At 39.1% G+C, this 22,976-nt stretch overlaps 1 protein-coding gene across 2 annotated transcripts; it reads left to right on the forward strand.

Annotated features, from left to right (window-relative positions):
• The first annotated feature begins 354 nt into the window (after positions 1–354).
• fubp3 (far upstream element (FUSE) binding protein 3) lies at positions 355–18,991 on the forward strand. Of its 2 annotated transcripts, none has more exons than XM_058617679.1 (19): positions 355–491; positions 4,838–4,949; positions 6,622–6,655; positions 7,058–7,107; positions 7,227–7,298; positions 7,396–7,453; positions 8,023–8,185; positions 8,823–8,921; positions 9,091–9,195; positions 9,317–9,419; positions 9,999–10,099; positions 10,392–10,521; positions 14,436–14,596; positions 14,877–14,950; positions 15,058–15,134; positions 15,493–15,549; positions 16,139–16,189; positions 16,342–16,469; positions 17,468–18,991. In XM_058617679.1, the coding sequence occupies exons 1-19, from the start codon at positions 399–401 to the stop codon at positions 17,474–17,476; spliced, it is 1,677 nt and encodes a 558-aa protein (XP_058473662.1). In that variant the 5' UTR covers positions 355–398; the 3' UTR covers positions 17,477–18,991. The 2 variants fall into 2 exon arrangements, with proteins under 2 accessions (XP_058473662.1, XP_058473663.1); XM_058617680.1 differs by having other exon boundaries at positions 6,625–6,655.
• Positions 18,992–22,976: the final 3,985 nt, after the last annotated feature.

The raw sequence follows: 22,976 nt of genomic DNA on the forward strand, positions 1-22,976 counted from the left end.
TCTCTGTAAATAATAGCCTCATTTTAGGCTGCCAACATGGCGGTTCACAGGGACCAGGGACTGAGTCACGTTACTTCTTGAGCTCTATACCCTTTGCTGCTCTAACAAATGTAACCACTGTGGAATTAATGCATGATTAATGTTACTTTACTTCTTGATTTTTTGCATTGCAAAATAATGTTTTCTTTTTATGGTTTAAAATAATATAATAAATTATCTTGAATTGTTCTTGCGTGTGACATATGAATATACCTTTTCCATGCATGCATCATGGCTCGCATGTGGTCACCCACGACCTCGCGAGATCATGTGGCTCACGGAGCTTTAGCTTGGCACGTGTGCAGCTTTTTTTTTTTCCTTTTTTTTAAGTGTGGATCTCTCAGCTGCCGAGGCGGGTGATGATGATGGCGGAGCTGGTTCAGGGACAGGCCTCGGTGGCTCAGCCCGGAACGAAAGATGACTTCGCAGACACGATACGCCGGGTACGACAGGTAAAATAAAAAGCCCTCCAGTGAACACTTTGTGACCATAAGCCGCGAGTCAGCGTTTCGGAGCAGGGCAGGACTTTGGTCAGGACAGCCCAGACCCCCTACTACAAACACTCCTCATGCAGCTAACATGCTACCTAGCTAGCTAGCTACATAGCATGCTAACGTTAAGCAGCACAGACAGCTGAGCGGACAGATTAAAGTTGACTTGGAGCAGGATACGCGTTAATTCGCCGTGTCTAACTGTCAGAAACCATTACGTACGTCGTTTTCGACGGAAGACACGAATACATGTGTTGGTGTCGAAGTTTGTTCAACTTTACTTAAGTCGACAAACACACTGCAACCTGTTGTCAAGTCAGAAGTTGCACTTAGCTTAGCACGCTAACTCACACACACACTCGCACAACTTTTAGACCCTGGATCCTAAAACCATGTTTTGTTTAAGACCTGAAACATTCAGCTTTGACACGGAACTTGAAGCATTCAACAGCCTGACACGCTGCTACTGCTCAAGTTTGATTCACTGAACTATAAATGGTGCCCCGGTTTTAGAGACATAAACGCACACACACACAGATTGATCAGTATACATACGTAACACTGATGTTTAAACCATCTTTATTTCTTATACCCAACCCTGTTTGAATCTTGCCTGTAAAACTGTAAGCACACAACACAGCCGAGCATGCTAGTGTAGCTGGTGTTAGCATGCTACTCAGTGAGTGTGCCTCACATATAGGCCATGCAGTGTAACGTCATCTGTTGAATAAGCCTCCTTATACTCCACCTGATGTACGCCACACTGGATTTTCTCCATTACTGCTTTCATAATAGGTGGGATATGTTATCAATAGCTTCCCCCTTGCCCACCTGTTTACCTGGCACTGAACGGTGTTACATGGTGACAGTAACAGAGATGGACACTGTAGATGTGCTGCCAATAGAGCTGTCTGTGTGCTGTAAGAACAACTGCCTGCACTTAATGGTGTGAAAATTAGGGATGCATAATATTGGACCTTTTGCCGATATCCAATATGCTGATATATTGAGAGTGTTTGGGTTTGGTGTTTGTCATATCGTCCCTGGTGTACACATACATTTTCTTCATTAGGCAATATAAATAAACTTACTAAACAAATAACAGTTTGCCGCCATAGGATTCCAGGAGGTAGCAGCCTATTTAGCCTACTGTTGTAGTCATTAGTCATATTGGCAGATCTTGGTGTGTTTGTCGATAGCCGATAATACATTTTTAACCCAGTATCCGCCAATACCGATATTGTGCTGATAATATCCTCTTTAGCCATGCAGCTGCTAGTTTAACTTGGTTCAGTGCAGATTATAAACTATGGATGTGTACTGACAATATTGTATAGTGAGTGGTGACACAATTTATATTAATTCCATAGATACTACAGGGAAGACACATATTGCATATATTTTTGACAAATACTTTCGCAGTAAAAATAGAATCCACTCGTGTAATGAGAGGATTAGAAGGTGTCCCCATTTCCACCAAACAGTACAGTAGGGTACATTACAGTTATTTGTGTTTCAGTTGTCAAAAGTTAGGTATCTGATGTCCCCACCCATCCCTCACACCTCATGGTTTGAAACACAAGCTATATCAGGGATTGCCATTCCAAACTGTACCATTGTGAGCTGAACTGCACTGTACTGTACTTGAAAATGCAGCTGTGCATGTTTTTATGTTTCTGATCTTAATACACAACTCACACTTTCTTTATTGCTGACACTTTGTTCTTTTCAGAAGACACTGTCAATATGTGTGTATCATAAGAGTGGTGTATGATAACAAGGCTGATGTGGAAGATGGCAGGTGACATGTTTATGACATGTGACATGTTGGTTCTCTGAATGGACTAATTTGCTGACATTTAAATCTAGAAGCTGCACATGTTTGAATTACTCAGTGGTACAATTATTTACCACCCAGTTTTATGTATTAAACAATAACAAAAGCATTTTGTGAAGATCGGTTTAATGTTGAATTCACCAGATGTTGACCTCTGCATTTATTATTGTATCCTTCCTCCTTCAGCTTGCCCTCTCTCACCTGTGACTGTTTGCAAAGTGTCACAGGTCACTCAATCGACCAGTCTTGTTCCAAAATATAAATATTTACATTTACCCATAGCAAACCAGTGGACCCAAATAATGCACTGTGTTTTGTACATAACCTAAGAACAGAGTGGATTACTCATGAAACTATTGTAACACAGTGACCAAGGACAAGTCTAATATATAAACTACATAATACTGGTTAACATAAGACATGTTATAAGATACTTTCTTCTTAGCCAAATAAGATGGTAACATATATTCACACACAATCTATGGTTTGTAATTTGACAGACTAGTAGAGACTGTGGAGGCCTGTCCAGTCCACAGTCGTGTTTTCTCAGAGGCTGCATTGCACATTGAGCGGGATCCACTTAATGAAATTTTGTACCAGTGAGTAAAAGTGGTTGTAATTGATTGCATCTTTACATCACTGTTTTAGCAAGGCTTTGATCAATGCAATGCAATGCCTTAGAAGTTTTATAAATATTAATATCTGAAGAAAATAGTTTAATGATCTTCACCAAAGGTAGGATTGTATTGCAAATTAAGGTTAGTAACCTATTGTTTATACCAGTTTTGTTAAGATTCATTTCTGTTACTAGAAAACATGCTCTTTGCAAAGTAGTAGCGGGAGTACACCAGCCCCTCTCGGACAGAGGCATTTTCAATTTGTTCAAATTAGGTTTATGACAAAGGTGTGGTATTGTATAAATATTGGTATCTACTTAATATAGATGTCAAAATAACAAGTCTAAAGAAATATTGTCCTCAAACTGTATCTATGTTCGTGCTGACCAAACATGTCAGTACGAACAAAAATATGACCAAAAATGTATATCATGCTATTTTTTCCAAATTTCAACAGTCATGGTATACAAGGGTATTCTTATATGTATGTATGTATGTATATATGTGGGCAGGTGTTTGAGGAGCTACTTGCAAAACTCCAAAACACTGGTTTCATTTTGCGTGGCATGCATCTAGCTAAAGTAATGTCGTTTCATATGAAACAACCACCCCATTCCCGTCTTCCTTCTCTGGCTCCCCATTTCAGTTGCACCCCTCTCACTACCACTGGTGGGCTCAGAAGTAGATAATCATCCCTGAAGGTGATGGAAGACTCTAAATGCCGTCACTTTATTTTTATATTGTGAAAAAATTCCAGTCAGGCACAGATGTCAATTTAGTGTAATTTTCTGAAATGCTATACTTTTGTATAGAAGACGAGGTGGCAGATTAACGGGGAATGGAAAATGCTGTTGGCGCTATCGTGTAGCGAAACTGAAGATTTAAATGTCCATCAGAACAAATGCATCTGCTTTAGATTGACAAGTGGATGATTGTTAAAATACAAAGAGTTTGTGTTGAGCTCTAAAGAAAATAAGTGCCATTTTCTTTGTGTTGTGTTTGTGTTGTATTTCTATGATTTTAAAAAAAAAACCTACAGGGAACTGCGTGACCTATGATTGATTTGGTCCAGAGGTAAAAATGTTTTAGTATGTGCGATGAATAGAGATTTTAGTACTGAAATTTAAAGCTACCACAAATCGTGAGGTATTGAAAGCTGGTATTTTATGTTATTATTCACATAAAAGTTTTTCTGTCACTCCTGGGGTGGGTACCTTACGATACGCTATATATATGGTCTGTAATAATCAATGTATTGCAATCTTATTTTGACCCACCCTGAGTCACTCATTAAATCAAATATTGGTGTAAACGGTTTACATTTATACCTAGCCTTAAATATGATGCTTGACACTACTGTCTTTTTTTTTTTTTTTTTTTTTTTGTAATGTGGTCATGCTCATTCTCTGGTTACATGAACCTATGTATTTGAGACTTGAAATTAGGAACTCAAATCGGTGGTGCTTTATGCCACTTTAATACCAGTTGTAACTTTTTAATGCCATACCCAGTCAAGTTGTAGTGAAAGCAAAACATTTTTAGCTTTTCTTTGATAGGTGGCACATGACAAATATTTGATCAGAAGCACCAGTGTTGGTCGACTTGACAATAACTGATGGACTGCTTCAAGCTGCTTTAATGTTTTACAAAGTGCAGGTTTCAGCTCCTGTCAAAAAGAACTCTGCACGACTGACTTCACAGCATACCTAATGCTACATGAAAGCAAGATAAAAGGAGAATGAATCACACTCATCACAAAGACATGTCCAAGATGATGTCTTGGAAAGAAATAAAGAATACTATCACCACTTTTCACCTTTTATTCCATTTGTCTCACTGTGGTGTGTCCCCAGATGGCAGCCAAGATGGGAGGAGACCAGATGCCCAACATGAACAATTCCTCTCCGGTCCTAGATCCCTCCCTCTACGGCTTTGGAGGCCAAAAACGCTCACTAGACAATGGAGGTAAGCCTTCATTATAGAATAATAGAAATCACTGATGCTTTAGCTTTAATCCTGCATTGCATGTTCATGGGGGCCTTCATAAAATCACCATCCTCCAATTAAGATTATTTTTGTTTGTCACCTGTCAAACTTTGTTTGTTCAGCTGAGATTTTATTGAAAAGAAGGGGCCTTAATTCAGACTTTGTTCCCATTTTATCACTACATTATCCAATTTGAGTAATGTTGTAATTTCTCTTTGGAAATTTTGATTGACCTTGCCATTCCAAAACAAGAATTGTTTATCTCCAGGTATAAAAGTAAGGCTTTCCAAGTTTTTCATATTCCTGTTAGATTGAAGTACTTAAATTCCATCATTCCAACATTCCATAAGTGGATTGTATGCAACATAATAAAATGCAAATTGTTTTATCAGAATGGTACAATGGCTGTTTTGGCTGTTTTCATACAATGAAAACAGCCAGTGCTCTCATCAAAATCATACAATCAGCATGATCACCAGACACGAAACAATCAAAGGAACACTTACCAATCAGGGGTGGAGACTGTTTGTCATTATAAAATAAGATAATATAAATATAGAATATGAAATGTGTAAAATAATAAATAAAATAAAAAAATAAAAAAAAATAAAACATTGCTCATGAAATGTACACAAAATGTCCCTTTAAAAATGTATGCACTGTAATGCCAGTGGAGTTCTACACAGGAAAGGAGTAATATGGGGAGAGCTGTGGTTTTCCATTTGCATGTTTGTAGAGTATTAAGTGTCTGACACTGAGGGTGTCCTGAGAAAAATTTCACTCCATCTTATCGTGCTTTGCACACTGAACAAACATTTAATCTGTTTCATATCCATGAAGTTGGAACACCAGTCATTTACACAGCCCTCCTTTTATCTTGTCACAGTTGTTTGTATGATGTTTCAGCCCTGAACGCATGGGTAGATAAGATACATTTGTATGCAATTTTGTGGTGTAGGTTTATTCGACATGTGGACATTGTTTGCAACAGTTTGTCCTCGGGTTTTCTCTGCCAAGGTTGTCTTATAGTATAGAGAAAATAATGATAAACTTATCCTGTGTACCACTGTAGTTACCCATCAGCATTTAATTATCATATGTGCAAGAGGACAAATACTGTCTCGGTATTCATGCCCTATCTTGCAGTCTTGTCCTTCGTATGAATTTAGTTCACCTCCCTTTTTTATATTCATAGCTGTTCCATTCTCAAGCGTTAACCCCAGTGCATTTCCAGAAGCAGTGAAATCAGTGCAATGACCATAAAATTGATCAAACCTGCTAGATATCAGCTCAGGTGTTGTTAACGTCCATGGCAGTGTATATCCTTCAGTGACCCTGCAGGACCCTTGCTTGGTGCTACCTGTCAAAATTCAATTCAGGACCAGCAGCCATTGACCCAGCACCTGCCTCTCTTATTCTGACTGGCTCTGATTGAAACACTCACTCTTACACTTGCTGGCTGATTTCCATGCCTGTGAAAGCCCCCTGCTGTGGGTCAGACATGAATACGATGGATTGACAACACTGTATCCATCTGCTCCCCTCCTGTGGCGACTGACTCACTCTCATTTTGCTGCTTCATTGACCATCACTTACCACATATTTAAAATATTATTTATGTTTCATGTTAATTGGTTTTCTCCTCTCTCAGTAGGCAACCACCTCGGAGCAATGGTACATCAAAGGTGAGCAGTGAAATACCAGTTTCTGATCATTTATTCATAGGAATTGCTCTCATTTAACTCGTATTTAGATCACATATTCTTCTTCTTCGTAGGTTGTCATAAGTCAGTTTCTCATTATCACCTAAATGAGCATAAAAGAGGACACAGATTTAATTGCTGCTTAATTTCTTTGATTGGTTAATTTTATTATTAATGAAATATATGAAAATAGTAAACATCCACTACACTTCAACATTTTTAAAATGGCTTATTTTGTTTGGTCATGACTCCATAAGCCTTATTTTGTTTTTTCATGTTAAAATCTTAGAATCTTATCCTGTTTTTATTTTAACATATTGTCGAGATGGTTTTGCTTCCATCTGTAAGCCAGAGTTTATAATCACATCTCCACATCTCTCGCAGGGCTTTTACGACGGAAGACTACAAAGTGCCTGATAAGATGGTGGGCTTCAGTAAGTAGCCCTTGATTTCAGTAGAGCTGGTGCCAGTGTTTGACCTGTAATCATCAGCTCTGACATTGTGTTCAGTATATAAATCACTGTGAAACTGTTCTTTCCTCTTGCCCTCTTAGTCATTGGAAAAGGAGGAGAGCAGATCTCCAGAATTCAACTTGAATCGGGCTGTAAGATCCAAATTGCTTCAGGTAAGTTAAGCCCCTTGTTTGATTTAGAGCCGTATAAATAAAACTTGGCTACATTCAACTGACTTCAAATGAGTTTAATTTTCCTGTTTTCTCACAGACAGTGGAGGCATGTTGGATAGACCCTGTACGCTGACTGGCAGCCCAGAGAACATCGAGTAAGTTTTAATTTATGTTTTTTACTTTTAAATTAAACAATTAAAAACATACACAGAAACGTACAAATCCCACTCTCAAGTCCCTCTGTTGGGTTTTGGATTCCACTGGCCAACTACTGGCTAATCAGTGTTATTTTTATCGCATCAAATCTCAAACTATACTGGTTGTGTGTCCATATTATTCAAATAAGGCTGATAAATCATATGAAACATTCTCACACGTGCCAGTTGGTGCAAAATCCTAAAGACCCTTTATTTTCTCTGGAGTGAAGACATATGGGACCAGTCAAATGAATGACTGGTCTGTGTCTGTCACTAACAGCAGCTGTCAAACTGTCTTTCAACTCAACTTACTGATTTACTGGAATTGCACAGCACATTAGGAAAGTGTGCCCTATTGTTGCAACAAAGAGGGCACGAACTCAGATCTCTTTTCACATCTGCTCTTAATCACCTGCACACCTCTTTTCATAGTTCGACTAAGAAAAATGTGAAGCAGAACTGTTTTTGTTCAGAATCTGTAGCTGTAGTGACAAATGTGTTACTTGGTGTCCGCTCCACCCCCGCAGGCAGGCCAAGAGGCTGTTGAGTGAGATAGTGGAGCAGTGTCGGTACGGTCCGGGCTTCCACAGTGACATGGACGGCAACAGTTCCATCCAGCAGATCCTTATCCCTGCTAACAAAGTTGGCCTGGTCATTGGCAAAGGAGGAGAAACCATCAAACAGCTGCAGGTGTGGTAGAAGTTCAAACTGTACAATTAGGCCCTGTATTAAAATCAAGCCTCAAGACGGGTGTATCATGTAAGCTGCCATCAACATTGTAAACTCTTAGGTTTACCTTCTCCCCATCATATTGTAAGGTTCTCAGTCTTGCTATTCAAGTGCCTTGAGATAATGTATGGTCATTTGGTGCTATACAAATAGGATTTTATCATTTTGATGCACCTGCTTAACATTACACACCATCATTGAGGAGATGGGGAACATGGAGTCTGTTGAACCCACTTATACCATTCAAGAGGAAGTGAAAAATAAATTGGTTCAGCTTGCAGGAATTTGCTCCAAATCACTTTAGTGTGTTGTATGTGGTTCTACTATTACCCAATGGGTATATGATCTAAAAGGTTGCACTGATAAGTAGACAGACTAATTTTAATTAAATAATGGAAAACACACAGCAGGTAAGAACATAACATCAAATTTCAACGAGTTGAGTTGTATTCTTTGGTCTTATGTTTTGATTTGATTTTTTTCCAAAAGTCCTGTTGTGTGTGTGTGTGACCTGACTGCATTTTCATCTTTTCAGAGTAAAGGGTATTTTGGGCCCCAGGTAACAATTGTTTCTGCTTGTGTGATTGTTCCCCTGCAGGAGAGAACAGGAGTGCAGATGATAATGATTCAGGATGACCCCATGCCCACTGGAGCAGACAAGCCTCTGAGAATCACTGGGGATCCGCACAAAGTGCAGGTCGGTCTCAGAGGAACTTGGTGTCTGCTGCTATTTCCAGTTTACACTCAGTTTTACACATTTTATGCCTTATAACATGAACATGTCTTTGTTTTTTGGTTTGTTTTTAAATCCAGATTTTTTTTTATGACATTTAATTTGTTGATATGTTTTCAATCCTCCCTTGTAGCAAGCCCGTGAACTTGTCGTGAAGCTCATCCGGGACAAGGACCAGAGTGACTTCAGGGCTGGCAGAACAGACTTTGGATCCAAAATTGGTGGAAGCAGTCTGGATGTAAGACCCTGTCTCTCAGATTTTCAGAAACTGTAGTGCCACATTATTGTTCATAATTATTTATACAGATCAAAGAACGTTTTTAGCTTTTCTAAATTCTCCTCTCTGTCCTTATTGTCAGGTGGTTGTGCCCAGATTTGCTGTCGGCATCATCATCGGCAGGAACGGAGAAATGATCAAGAAGATTCAGAACGATGCTGGCGTCAGGATCCAGTTCAAACAAGGTAAGAAGAAAAATGATACACACTGCTACAGAGATGCCACATAGGGGCATGCTGGCGACCCTCAAAAGTCTTTTTCATACCAAAGGGAAATGTCCACAGCAAACCCTCAGCATACTTCTGTAGCCTCTTACACTGAGTGAAAGAATGTAAACATAACAATAGAAGCTGTAAATCTAGTTCTGTAAGTTGGGGCAAAATCCTGTCACTTACATCATCACAAAGGAAATATGGCGTAAAGAAAATTTTTTGTGGCACCCGAAACCACCCTGTTGTAAGTTGATGTACTAGCAAAATAATCTTGGAGGCATTATTTGAAGGTCAAAATCCTACATTGTGCCACTTTAATCAAACCAGACAGTAGAGCACAGGAGAATACACTGTGGGACTGATCTCATGTTTAAAGCTTTACAGTCTTAATGGACAAAGGGATGTCCTGATCATCGGCATTCCTGTTCATTATTTGCATACATGCATGCTGCTAAAGTTTGAAAAAAATATCAGGATTACCAGGATTTTGCTCAGTTCAGTGACTGACCCCTGAGCAGTTAAAGACCTTGTTGTATTCTTGTACCTCTCCAGATGATGGAGTGAGTCCTGACCGTGTTGCTCAGGTGATGGGCCAGCCTGAACACTGCCACTATGCGATCCACCTCATCAATGAACTGGTTCAAACAGCTCAGGTGTGTGGCCAACATATTTTTTAAAAGGCTCTTCTCTCTGTTACATACTGTGTCACCACATTTTACTTGTAAAATGTATTGCTGATGCTTATAATCTTAAGCCTTTGATGACATTAGTCATTTTTCAATTCTTAGTACTTGATGTAATATACTTAAATTAAACATCCGTTATCCTTTTGTAAAAAAACCATTCATGGTGCAAATTCTGCCTTAAATAAAAACATTTCCCTATTTGTTCCTTGACCTTTCCTATGTCTCTTCAATTTTTTAACAATTTTATTCCTTATTGCAGGAGCGTGATGGATTTGGGGGCGTAATGGGACGTCGAGGGCGAGGAGACAGTAACGTAGGAGGCCCTAGTGGACTGCAGGAGGTGACATATGCAGTACCCGCTGACAAGTGCGGCCTAGTGATTGGCAAAGGTACTGAATATTTTTCTTATTTTTATTTAAATACTTGTTGGTACTGTTATCTCTTTACAAAAACATTCAGCATTGTGCACTCCTTCTGATTAGCTGGTGTATAAGTCTTCAGTAGTTGTTGGTGTGCTTAAAGTTTTCTTTCTCATTTGTGTGACTCCACCAGCTGTCTCGATAATAAATACATGGTTCACTCATACAAAAACACTCTTAATAACAGTGTATCCAACTCGCCAGATTGCCTTTTTCCATTAATAACTGAACGCCTGAACGCCACTTGGTGTTCTGCTACTGCGTGAAACTGATGAGGGGACGGGGGCTGAGTGACCACCCTCCTATTCTCCCTCCAGGGCTCATGTATATAGCACAAGTGGCATTCATTGGCTTCACTAAGGGCTTAATGACGGGGATAATGCGTGTAATGTGACATTAATTGTTAAAGGTGCATAATAACAGCCCTCAATCATGTGGAAGGCTGCCTGGCATCTAATGAGGGTCTTTCAGCCCAATAGAGTGCAGCGAGGGAATGAATAGGAGGAATTAGCTTATTGGCTATTCATTCCCACTCTATTGCCAGCTATTTAAAAGTCATTGACCATTGCATTGGAAGGAGCTGCGAGTGTGTGTAGTATGTGTGCATGCATTTCGCCTTGGTGTGTGTGTGTGTATGTGTGCGGTTGTGGGCGGGGTCGGGTGGGGGGGGGCCCTCTTTACCTAAGATAAAAACATGGCAATAGAAATGTCAAGTGGCTTTTGTGCATGTAGTGGGGCGAGGGAAACAAATAAACCTGGGCGTTGTGTCCCCCTCTCTATGCATTAGCATATGAAGTAGGCCAATATGGTGGAGATGGCGGTGGGTCTGGGTGCTGTCAGCCGGTTCCTAAAGGATGCAGTGATTAATATCTTTACGATGCCATATGTAGCCCATTGGCCCTCTGTTTTGACCCCCCTACGCACACTGCTTGTGGTTGAGCAAGCCACCCACCAACCTGTTCAGGCTTTATGACCGACTCAAACTGTGCAAGAGCTCTAACAAGGCTCCTATGACTTTTAAGTTTTTTTTTTGGTAAATATTTTTCAACTACATTTTTGGTCCTTTGATGTCGAGGGTTTGCTATCACTTCTTTCAGTTTTCTGCAGGCGAGAGTTGTCTGTTAAAAAAGATTGTTTGATGAAATGTCTAGTTGGTTAGAAAGTGTGGACCTTTTTAGTCAAGATTTCTCACACAAACTTTGACACCACACCCAAATTTTTATTTAATGAAGAAACAAAAACTTGGATTCACACTTATGTGCTGTTTTACTCACTTAAATGCAGAGCTACCCCTCAAAAATTAGTAATTTACCTATAATAAATTGCATTCAATGTGAAAGGAAAGGAAAGCAACTTTATTGTCATCATAATAAACCATAAAAATACACTGCATTTTAATTCTCACGTTTTTCTCCATTTTAAAAGAAATAATGTCTTGCTTAACCTTAAGGGGCAGTTTTAATTATTACAGTTATATTATTTTAAGTAAAATAATATAATGGTTGGAAAATGTTTAACAACACTGCATGAGAGGAATCCAAGTTTACAGAAATCACCAAACTGAACTGAAAATAAAACTGAAAAATTTTAAAATTACCTAAATTAATAGTTGTTTTTATATTAGTTTCAGCTCTCCTGCCTAGAGCGAGACTGTTTTTATAAGGACATCTGGACAGTTTTAACTGTTTATATAGATTTTTATACACAAGGAAAAATAATAAAATAATAAACCCCATTATTCAAAGGTGCAAGTTGTGATTCACTTGTGATTCAGCATTTTTTTAAAGCATTCCATTTGTGGGTTTTATTTAATAGTATACAGTTTTATTTCAGTCATATTGCCTTGCCCTGTTTTAATGTAAAGCTGATGCTGGTGATGATTATAGTGTAATTTTTCCCTTGAGGGATGAGTTTTTTCCCGTCACCACCAGCTAACCAGTCCCTTGGCCTTGCCGTGAATGCCGTCACCAGTTGCACTTTTGTATCCCCTCCTTTTCACCAGCTCACTAAACCAGTCTCATTAATAAGGCCCTGTATTATCTGTCCTCACTACAGCCCAGTCCATGAAATGAATAGTCGGGGTCTTCATTGCTCTCTGCTGTCTGACTAGAAGAGCTCATAATGGCTTCATTAAGGCAGAAGTTTCATTTGGTTGACAATGGGTTAATGGCCCATGTGCAGTCTGTTGGCAGCAAGGAATAGGCTGCGGGAGGAGGAGAGGTTTTTGATGAGCGTTTTCATTCAAAGGTCAGCCAGGGTCATTCGAGTGTCAGCCACAAGTGAACAAATGTGTAATTGATGTTGGGACAGCCCCGGTGTCCCCCACGGGAAGCACCCTCAGCCTTTTCCCTTCAGATGGGCATTGTGTAGAGGAGGGGTGGCAGCGGCTGTATGCCCCCATTCTCTCCCTCCTCTCATCACAGAGGACAACACAGAGTCAAGAATGGAAAGGGTAAAAAAAAGACAAATGATATCCCTGAAGGAGGATACGCTTCAATTTTGGCCCTTTTCTCCTGCAAGCTCTGTTTCGTTTCTCCCTGCTGGTGTAATTGCTCTCCCCACACGTCGGGAAGCTGGCATCTGATGCAGAGGAGGGGTTGGCGTGCAGGAGATGTCTCCTTTTGTTTACCAATTTGCATGGATGTTACCACAGAATGGTAGATAAGTGGTGGGACATATGCCAGAGTCCTCATAAGGTAGCACTATCACATCAGTTTAGTCAAGTGAGTCGGTGTGTTTCCGAGAGTATGGCACAATCCTGTGTTCGTGTCTGAGTATTGCATAAATGTAGAGATGGGAAGGAGTGTCCATGTCGTTCGATGCTTGTTTTCAGACTGAGTCATGCTTGGGTGAAAGGATTTCTGTGAATTGATGATGATCCTTTTGGGGCTGTGCATTGGTAAAAATGTGGTAATATGATTCATATCTCTATAGAAGGGTGAGGACACATCACATTGTATTAAGGTTCTACGAGCAAGGCTATATCTTGCATCTTTCCCCAAATAAATATTCTTTTAAGAAGGCTGCAGGGTTTTTTCTTTAGCGAAAGGAGTATATGGGGGTCAGATGTTCAAAAAGCCTACTTTAGTACAACACAATCTATCAAGAATATTTCTGACTATTACAACGCTTAGAATTGATATTTTTTTGATTTTTAACTATTGATTTTTTTTTTTTCTATTTTGCAACTTATTAAGCAGTGCAACCAAACTATTTCCTATGTACTAACATGACCCTAAAAAGAAAAAAAATTATATTTTAAGCAGTTGATTAAAGAAGTAACCAGTGCAGACTTTTGCAAGGAAAAAGGATAATTGCTTCAGTTCTTTCCCACTTTTGGTAAATGCAGTCTGTATGAGAAAGACTAGCTTGTGTTAAAGTGGTTTGTTTTGGTCTAAAAGTTACCCGTTACCCCTCTGCTGACTGTGGTGTGTCTGCTGTCCTAGCTGTTTCACGCTCAGCATATTGTTAGGATGCTGTCTCTTTCAGTGGTTAGAAAGGTTTGTCACGTTGCCATCCGACCTGCGAACCTCGTCTGTTGCAAATAACTGTTTTTTGCCTTGTGGTTTGGAGAAATGCTAAACCAGTTCCACATAACGGAGGTGGGGACCAACTCCTCTGTTTTTTATTTTCAGCCATGGCTTCCTACTACACTCTTATCAAACAGGGTGGGGACTGAGAAACCCACAGCACTGCCTGTAGTTTGCCATGTTTGATCCCTTCAGCCTTGGCAGATGGTCAACACGTTCTAGTTCTTCTCGATCTAACAGTGTCGTATCGCCCAACTCTACTGTCTGGGCTTTTCTAACACCTCTAATTCAAAAGGTCTTGTGATGACTCATACGAATGTGTTGAACTTAATTATCATCCTGGTGCTTTTGTAGGTGGAGAAACCATCAAGAACATCAAAGAGCAGTCTCGTGCCCATGTGGAGCTGCAGAGAAACCCGCCACCCAACACCGACCCCAACGTGCGCATCTTCTCCATCCGAGGCACCCCTCAGCAGCTGGAGAAAGCCCGCCAGCTGATCGATGAGAGAATTGGGGTAGGTGGTCTGACTCGGGTCTCCCTGACACTCCCCCAAAATGCTTTTGTCTGGCATGATATTCATGAGCGCACATGTCAATGCGAGGAGCTGCTGGGGTGAGCTAGGTTGCTCTGGACCTGGTGGCCAGCAGGATGTCACTAGAGGTTAAACATAAAGAATCCATCAAATGGACTTAATGGAGTGCATCAGCAGCCAGCCCTGCCCTTTGACCTTGCCTGTTGGCTCCCTTTAAACACAAGTGGGGTCTCTCATTGCCTCTTTCCTTTCTCTGCTCCAGGGCCCGGGAATGGGAAGCAACAGCAACTTCGGGATGAATCCCTATAACCAAGGAGCAGCCACTCCTCCTCAACAGTAAGGAGCAGTTTCTCTCCTCACCATGTCACACTTTAATATAGTTGTTCAGTTATTGCTGGGTAATTGTACGCTGATAATCAATCATCTGTTCATTTCGCCTGTAGTGGTCCTCAGACGTTCATGACTGGAGGATGGGGCACAACCTTTCAAATATGGCAGCCTCAAGGCCAACAGGACCACAGTAAGTGGGCACGCTAAAAGTTTATGTTTCCTCGATATAAATTCAGTATAATCACAATAAATCAGCAACTTCAGATGTTTTGTGAGCTATGTAACTGTTTTTGATACGACAGAAACAAAGTTCTTAAATCATCCATACATTTCCCTGAGTTTTCTTCTGCTGCTGTGCATTCGGAGACTTGCACAGCCTCGGATGAGAAAACCTCAGTCCCTGCGGCTAACCTCATCTTTCCTGTATGGACACATTTAAAATTTGCTGTAGATGGAAATCATTAAATATGAGGCAGAAAGTGAAAAAGGAAGGGAAAAAATGTAAGCCCGCTGTCAGTAACTATGGTGTCGTCTGTGTCTGGTTTCAGGTCACAATGGATCCCAGACGAGCCAGATGGACTGGGAGCAGTATTATAAAAAGCTAGGCAAGTGTCAATCTGAGTGAAAAGACCTTTTTCTTTTCTTTTTTTTTTTCTTTTTTTTCATGGCAATGCTCAAGGCGCACTTTCCTTTGGTCACACCAGTCTGATGAAATGTGTGGTTTTATCATAGGATACAAGCCTTAAATTGCTTATTGTTGCAAAAAGATAAACTGATGAAACTCAAATTTAAAATTCACATGAATGGAAAAGACAAAATCTTCTGATAGAAGTGGATATGTCTTAATATTTCAAAAAGGAAAGCATGATCTTATGAGCGAGATATCAGTATAAGCTGATATTGTCTTTAGAATGTATTATCGGATATCAGCAAACATGCCAAGATTCCCAGATATGGCAAACGGTAAGCTGGAGGGGTGGCTACATTGTTCTGTGCTTGTGCTCTCTCCAAATATTATTGTTTTGTTTATTTTACACAGTGAAATATTTCTTTTTTTGAGTGCATGTAAAATATTATGTAAATTTCGCTACAGAACCAATACCATTTTGGTTATCAGCCCAAGCCCAAGGCATATTGGCAAGAATTCCAGTATCCTGCATCCCTAATTTCCAACATTTTTATGCTTTATTACAGGTCAGCAAAACCAAGCCCAGAGCACTGCTCCTGACTACAACAAAGGCTGGGGTGAGTCTATATTTGATTTTCATGAGATTTGCACCAATAAAATGCAATTCCAGGACTAGATAAACGTTTGAAAGTCATTGAACATGTGAGTGTGACTGGTCTCGATTCCTTCTCATGATTATTCCTCACCCTTGTTTTCCCCGTTCCTTCAGGCCAGACAGCTGCTCCCGGATCCCAGCAGACCTCTAATCCTGACTACAACGCCTGGTTTGACTTCTACAGACAGCCGATGGCTTACTTCAACCAGGGTGCACAGCAGACACAAGCTTCAGGCCTTCAGGTGAGAACCATCTCCCCCACACTGCACCCAGAGCAGATGTTAGGTTAACAAATCCCATGGAAAAAAAACCCCACATTTTTGAGTCAATTCTGCTGTAAATCCTTCCGTCATGAAGGTGGTACTGTCCAGTTATTTCAGGCAAAAAACAGGCGCATCCGATGCAGCGTTCAATAGAAAACTGCCCGCAGAACACACAGATGTTGTCTTGTCTATTTACACTTACGAGTGTAACCTCCCCCTTGTCCTGGTCTAGCACACTCTTGCACTGATGGCATCTGTCCTCCATTACTGATACCATATCAGGACGGATCTTCCTTCACGACATTGCGTCACACACACTTATATAGTTTTTGAGTGTATGAATAGAACAGTTTTAAAAGAATTAAAACGGAAAACACACCTGAGCGGATTTAGAAGTTCTACATTTCTAAAGCAATCAGTTGACCAATATGTCGAACAACATTTTCATTCAGGGCCAAGTCAGTCTGTAGTTATTAAAAACAGCCACAGATGTAAATTTATGGGCAGCCATGGTCAATTGGAAGGGGAACTTGGCTTGTAACCGAAGGCTAGCTGGTTCGAATCCCCACCAGTTCTGGGTTACCCCTGAGCAAGGTACCCAACCCCCCATTGCTGCCCGGGCGCTGTTCAGTGTCTGCCCACTGCTCCTAATCCCCCTCATCCTAATTCTTGAAAGGTTCCTAGTAGAGGATGTGTTAAATGCAGAAGAAGAAGTTCCCTAAGAGATTTATAAAGTATAAGGGAATTTTTTAAGGGAAAAAAAAGTAAGCCTGTAAAGATGGATTCTTGTTTGTGTTTAGTAAAGGCTGACGTGTCCTTCTCCCTGTGTGTTTGTATGATCTTTTTTTTTTTTTTTTTTTTCCCATGGGATTTAAGCAGATTTAAGGAATATTTTTTCCTTTTCACACCAAATGTCAGATTGTCTCTGTGTTGGTGCTGTAACGAGGGTAAATAACGTGAGAACTTTTGTTCTGCAGGATCATTAGAGATGACGCCGCAGGTTAGAGACTTGAATCACTGAGAGGATGAAAAAACCCTTTTTTAACAAGAGGGGGGGTTCAAGATTTGCAACGCCTTGAAGACTTATTTTCTTAGTGAGAAACACTAGCTGTAGAATGACTTATATGATAAAGTAATATTTCTAAAATCAGGAACATTTATTTGTTACTAAATGCTAATGTACACTGTTATTTTGAATAGACGGTATCTGGGATCCCTTTTTGGACTTGAGCGAGCTGTTTTCTTTTTGTTTTTCTATATTTTTCCTGTCTTTGACTCAGATTGTATCGCCAAAATGAACCCAAGAGTTGTAACATTTCAAAAGGCAATATGGTCTATTTTCCTTTTTTTCTTCCTTTCCTTTCTATTCTTTTTTTTCCTAGTTCTGTTGAAATGAAACCATGATTGTGTGCTTAGCAGTCTTGAATAAGCGTTTGTCCCGTGTCATAAGATGTTTAAAGAGTATGTTCTTTTTTCCTTACACGATTCAGTGAAATAAAACTGTGATGTTTTGTTACAGGAAATGTTATTTTTGTTACAAGGTTTAAAAAGAGGATTAATGTCAGCCAGTGGCAATAGTTCTAACTTAATTCCTGTTGTGCATTGTATGCTGTTTTTCATTGTCATTTTATTGTATTCTGGTTTAAAAAGAAAAAAAAGGTGCAATATCTTATTTCACTTTTGAAACAAAGATGGGTTCTCTAATATTTTGACAAGACTTTTAACTTTGTAGTTTTAAGATGTTTTTTTTGTTTTTTTCAAATGGAAATGTCATGGATAATTTATTACATTGATCTGATGAGATTTAGGGGGATGTTGCAAATAGCTTTTTTGCCTTTGCCTTGTAAAACTATGTATATATGCGCATATTTGACTGTTAATTTAAAATATATGTTTCATATATATATACTTATATAAAAAGATATTTTTTTCCTGTGATCAGTGTTGCAGGAAAATTGTCCCTCCTTTTTCTGTTCTGTTTTCATACTGAAAATGTTTAAAAAAAAAAGACAAAAATGTGAATGTGTAATTTGAAATTTGATGTTGCATCTTGTTATGAAGACAAATAAGACGTGGTAGATTTTTGTGTATGTTGTGTAACTGAACTATTCAAGACTGCTAAGCCGCCGTAATTCTACCTTTTGTGATGATTAATTAATGTAGTATTTTTATGTTTTAAGTATTATAATCAGAAAGAAAAAAAAACTCTTATTTGGTACCTCCCAGTTCACTAACACCCTGCTGTGTCCTCGCTGTGGACTCAGCGGGGCGTTGGACTCAGTCCAATGCTAATAATTTTTTTAATTCATTTTTTTATTTGTTTGTGTGATCTAATATAAATGATTATAAATGATGCATTGTTATGGAAAAATGATTCTGGTATTAACGTAATTTCTTCATGAAAAGGGATATAATTTCAAAATGTCTAATTATGGTGTTTTTTTTTGTTTTTTTTTTCCTTTATATGTACAGTTAACCATGTATTAAAAACATCCAGACTACCTTTATTGTGGACTGTTAAGCTGATTTTTCTGTTTGAATACGATAAACATTTGAATCTGTCTTCTGTTGTATTCTGATGCGAAGTGTTGAATATTCTTAATTTCACGTTGGACGCTTTTGTGAAAGCACTACTCTGTCTGTGTGTATATACAGTATATATATATATATATATACTAACAAATGATAACGTAAACGATTCATACATAGACTAACTGTGTTTTCATGTTTTATAAGCAGGAAATTATATCTTTTCTATAGTCTTTACTGCCAGTTCTCAAATTCAAATAAATTTTCCGCAAGCAGCTCTTGTGGTTGTTGTGCTATTATGACAAGTTTCTAATGTTAACTGCAACACACTTTCCCACGCAGTACAGTTAATTCAAGGTCTTTACACATGTAAGATTATGACATACTGCACATTATTCTTCTGACTTGTGTTAGAAAAGTCTGTTGTACATGTAATGCATGTTACAATACAGTTTTTTTAAATGGGGAAGTAATATTAGGATAATGATGCTGACTTATTTGTGTAGTACCCGCCAATCAAATGTGGGGTGATCATGGAAAATGTGGTACATATGGGATAATGCTTTTTAATTTTTAACTTTTTGATTCACAAACACTTAAAGGTATTTCACTGAAGCTAAACTAGTGTAATTCTCATTATCAAGCTGTTACCTGGATTTTTGCTAAAGAAATCACATGGTGTCATTGTAATATTACCACACACTTAAAAGTGTAAGATTAGTGATCTTACCTTCTTATTACATACTACAGCTATGTTACTGTCATTTTCTTACAGTATACTATGTAATAAGAAGGTAATATACATCCTTATTACATAATATTTGTAATCCACGTCCACATTTGTTGGAAGATCTTTTTCTCCGTGAACACACTTCCTACACATGTCTTTGCTCCCTAAACAATCCTCATCACGCTGCTGCTGTTGCATACTGTCCATCCTCTCCTTCCCCTGACATGCAGCAGCGAGTGAGTGAGCGTCTCCTCCCTCCTCAGTGAAATGTTCCTCTCCCTCCCCTCCGTCCACAGCTTCTCCAGTTTTCCTTTTGTCGCTGCACATCTTTGCACCCAGCGGGGAATCTCCTGCTGTGGTGGAGTCTGCACAGCCACATAGTGCTCCCCCTGCATTGATGCTGTGCAGCTGTTTCCAAATCCAGCCCTTGATTTTGATCCTCTTCCTTCTTGTTTTTTTTAAGACGCACTGTCCCCGCGGACACTTCTGACCACGGTGGTCCATCATGGCTGTCTACTCACTCCAGGATCAGTCGCACACTGAGTCTGAGAAGCGGCGTTATGTCCAATATCAGCCAGTGGTGGACTGGAGTTATTCTAAGGATTTATTTAATATTCAGGGCTGAGTGACAAAACACCGCCTTACTTAAAACAAGGGACAAGTACAAGCTGTAAAACTGACTCCATTGCAGAGATGTGTGAAATTGAATACTACAAAACACAACAAACAAAATAATACACATTTGTCTTCCTCTTAGTATTCATTCATTCATTCATTTATTCATTCTCTACCGCTTTATCCTCCACATGAGGGTCGATGGAGCAGCTCAGGATGAAAAGTGACTTACACCCTGGAGGACAGGTTAGTGGTTCATCACATAGAGACGAACAACCATTCACAGACACATTGAAGACACTGTAGCCTCTGCAGGGTCACAAACCCAGATCTTTTTGCGGCAAGGCAACATTTCTAGCCACTATCCAGCAGTGTGGCTGTCCTTTAGTATATATATTTTTTTAATAAATATATATATGTGTGTGTATATATAAATTCCAAATGCAATTCAGGTTATTTTAAGGGGTACACTTTTACACGGACAGCATTTCTAATACAAAGAACTTGCCTATTTCACTTGGGCTGCAATGAATGATCATTTTAAAATTGGTTGTGTTGATTTTGATTTATCCATTAATGTCAGAAAATGTTTAAAGGCATTTATCAGTGTTTCTCTAAAGCAAAACCATTCACTTTTAATGATTTTGCTTATATGGAGCACATCAACCAGACAATGTTCACATATAAGAAGCATGATTAAGAAAGAAAATACTGAAATTGATTATATAATTATCAAAATAGTGAAGGATTCATTTAGTGAATGATGAATCATTGCAGCCCTTTTGTTTCTGGAGGAAATACATTTTACATGTCAATTTATTTATCCATACTTGTGTTGAATATTTGTTTTCAGTTTAATATGATTTGAGATTTGCATGGACTTAAGTAGATTTTATTTTGACTTAAGTGAAACACATGAGCGCTTCCTCCACAAATTAATGAGTTGTTTTAGTAGTTTTATAGATTTTGCTTGATTTGTTTGTACATGATAATATACAATATTTTTTTTTATTGTTTTTCCTTTTATTGCAGTAAAGACAACAGAAATCCTACAATGAAAATGTATGCCAAAGCATAATTCTCCATAAATCCTGGAAATTTCAGAATAAAATATATTGTTAGATTATTACTTGTGCATTAATCTGTGATGATGTAGCACATGAAGCAGGCGTCCTGTGTCTGTCTTGTCTCTGTCCTGACCAATCGGAAAGAGTGAGGGGGAATCTTTTAAAGGAGCAGGAGGAGGAGGAGCCTCTCACCTTTGCAACAGATAAGCTGATCTTCAGTCTCCTGCACACTGAGACTGCACCTTAATCTGTTTTTAATGACCATGCAGTGCAGCCCCAGAGACTCTCCTGTGTGTGTGTGTGTGTTTTACCTCTTTAGAATCTTGTCTGGAATAAACACTGACTGTCAGGACCATAGTTCCTCATAGAGACCAAAACTTGGTCTCTATGAGGCAGAACCTCATTCCTGAGAACCTGGTTAAATTCAGGGCTAAGATTTTTATTGAGGCGAGGTTAAAAAATTAGGCCTAGTCATTAACTGGTTATGGTTAAGGTGCAAATGAATGGAAAGCACTGTTTCCTCTCTCTCTCTCTCTCTCTCTCTCTCTCTCTCTCTCTCTCTCTCTCTCTCTCTCTCTCTCTCTCTCTCTCTCTCTCTCCCTGTGTGTGTGTGTGTGTGTGTCCTGAAGGCACGTGATTCCTAATGTGACTGGGATTATTTTGTGTTTAAATGCAGGATGTGATGACGCAATAACAATCAACACATCATTATTATCACAATTACAATTTAAATATATGGCAGGACAACTACGCATCATCATCCTTAATTTAACCTGGGAGTGAAATAATTTCTAAAGATAAATGGCTCATAATTCTTAATTCAAGTCACGTTGAAGGAAAGCAAATATTTTAAATTAAATTGTTTTATATAAATTAGTCATTTTAAAATCTTGATTTTCCTCAATATCACACGCATATATGAACAATGATTTCTTGATTTCTTAATGTCTTGTTTTTTGAACTGCTGGTAAAAGTTTTTTCCAAAAGTCCTCATTTATTTATTTTAACTCTTTCTTCTTTTTTTCTTGCAGCCTGTTCCTCCCCTTTCTTTCCCCTCATCCTCATGAGCGTGAACTCTTTGCCATTCAGCCGCAAACAAACGCTCTTAATTTGATGGGTTTCCCACCGGCTCTTTGAAATAAAACAATTACTGCAACTCTTTGTGCAATAATTGTCAATCATCCACATGAAATTGATAAGCTTTAAATGGACACAATAATGGCTCAAATGGGCTTTTTACAATGGCGCAGCTAAGCGGGGATGATGTGCCACTGCTGACATGGCCGCGGCTTTACCAGCTCCACATAAAGCCACAGGTTAATGCATAAATAAGCAAATCAAATCCATGCGTTACCCCAATTCAATTCATTTAATTCCTCTTTAATAAAGAAGCCGCCCCGCCCCTCTGTCACCCCCCACCCCCTCCTCCTCTCCTGCCATTTACCTCGGATTTGTGCGTTGAATGCTATAAATGTAAATCAATCTAAGATGAGAAAGAATCCCATTGAAAGAGGAGAGAAAATTTCATCTGGGAAAGGAGACAAA

Source organism: Solea solea, chromosome 19, assembly GCF_958295425.1.
Source record: "Solea solea chromosome 19, fSolSol10.1, whole genome shotgun sequence".
NCBI classification, from domain to species: Eukaryota; Metazoa; Chordata; class Actinopteri; order Pleuronectiformes; family Soleidae; genus Solea; species Solea solea.

Excerpts from the sequence above, each read along its gene's own strand:
- fubp3 (XM_058617679.1), top strand. The coding sequence starts at position 399 with ATGATGATGGCGGAGCTGGTTCAGGGACAGGCCTCGGTGGCTCAGCCC. Across the intron at positions 7,108-7,226 it reads TGATAAGATGGTGGGCTTCA|TCATTGGAAAAGGAGGAGAG; the intron begins GTAAGTAGCCCT and ends TTGCCCTCTTAG. Across the intron at positions 9,196-9,316 it reads TTGGTGGAAGCAGTCTGGAT|GTGGTTGTGCCCAGATTTGC; the intron begins GTAAGACCCTGT and ends CCTTATTGTCAG.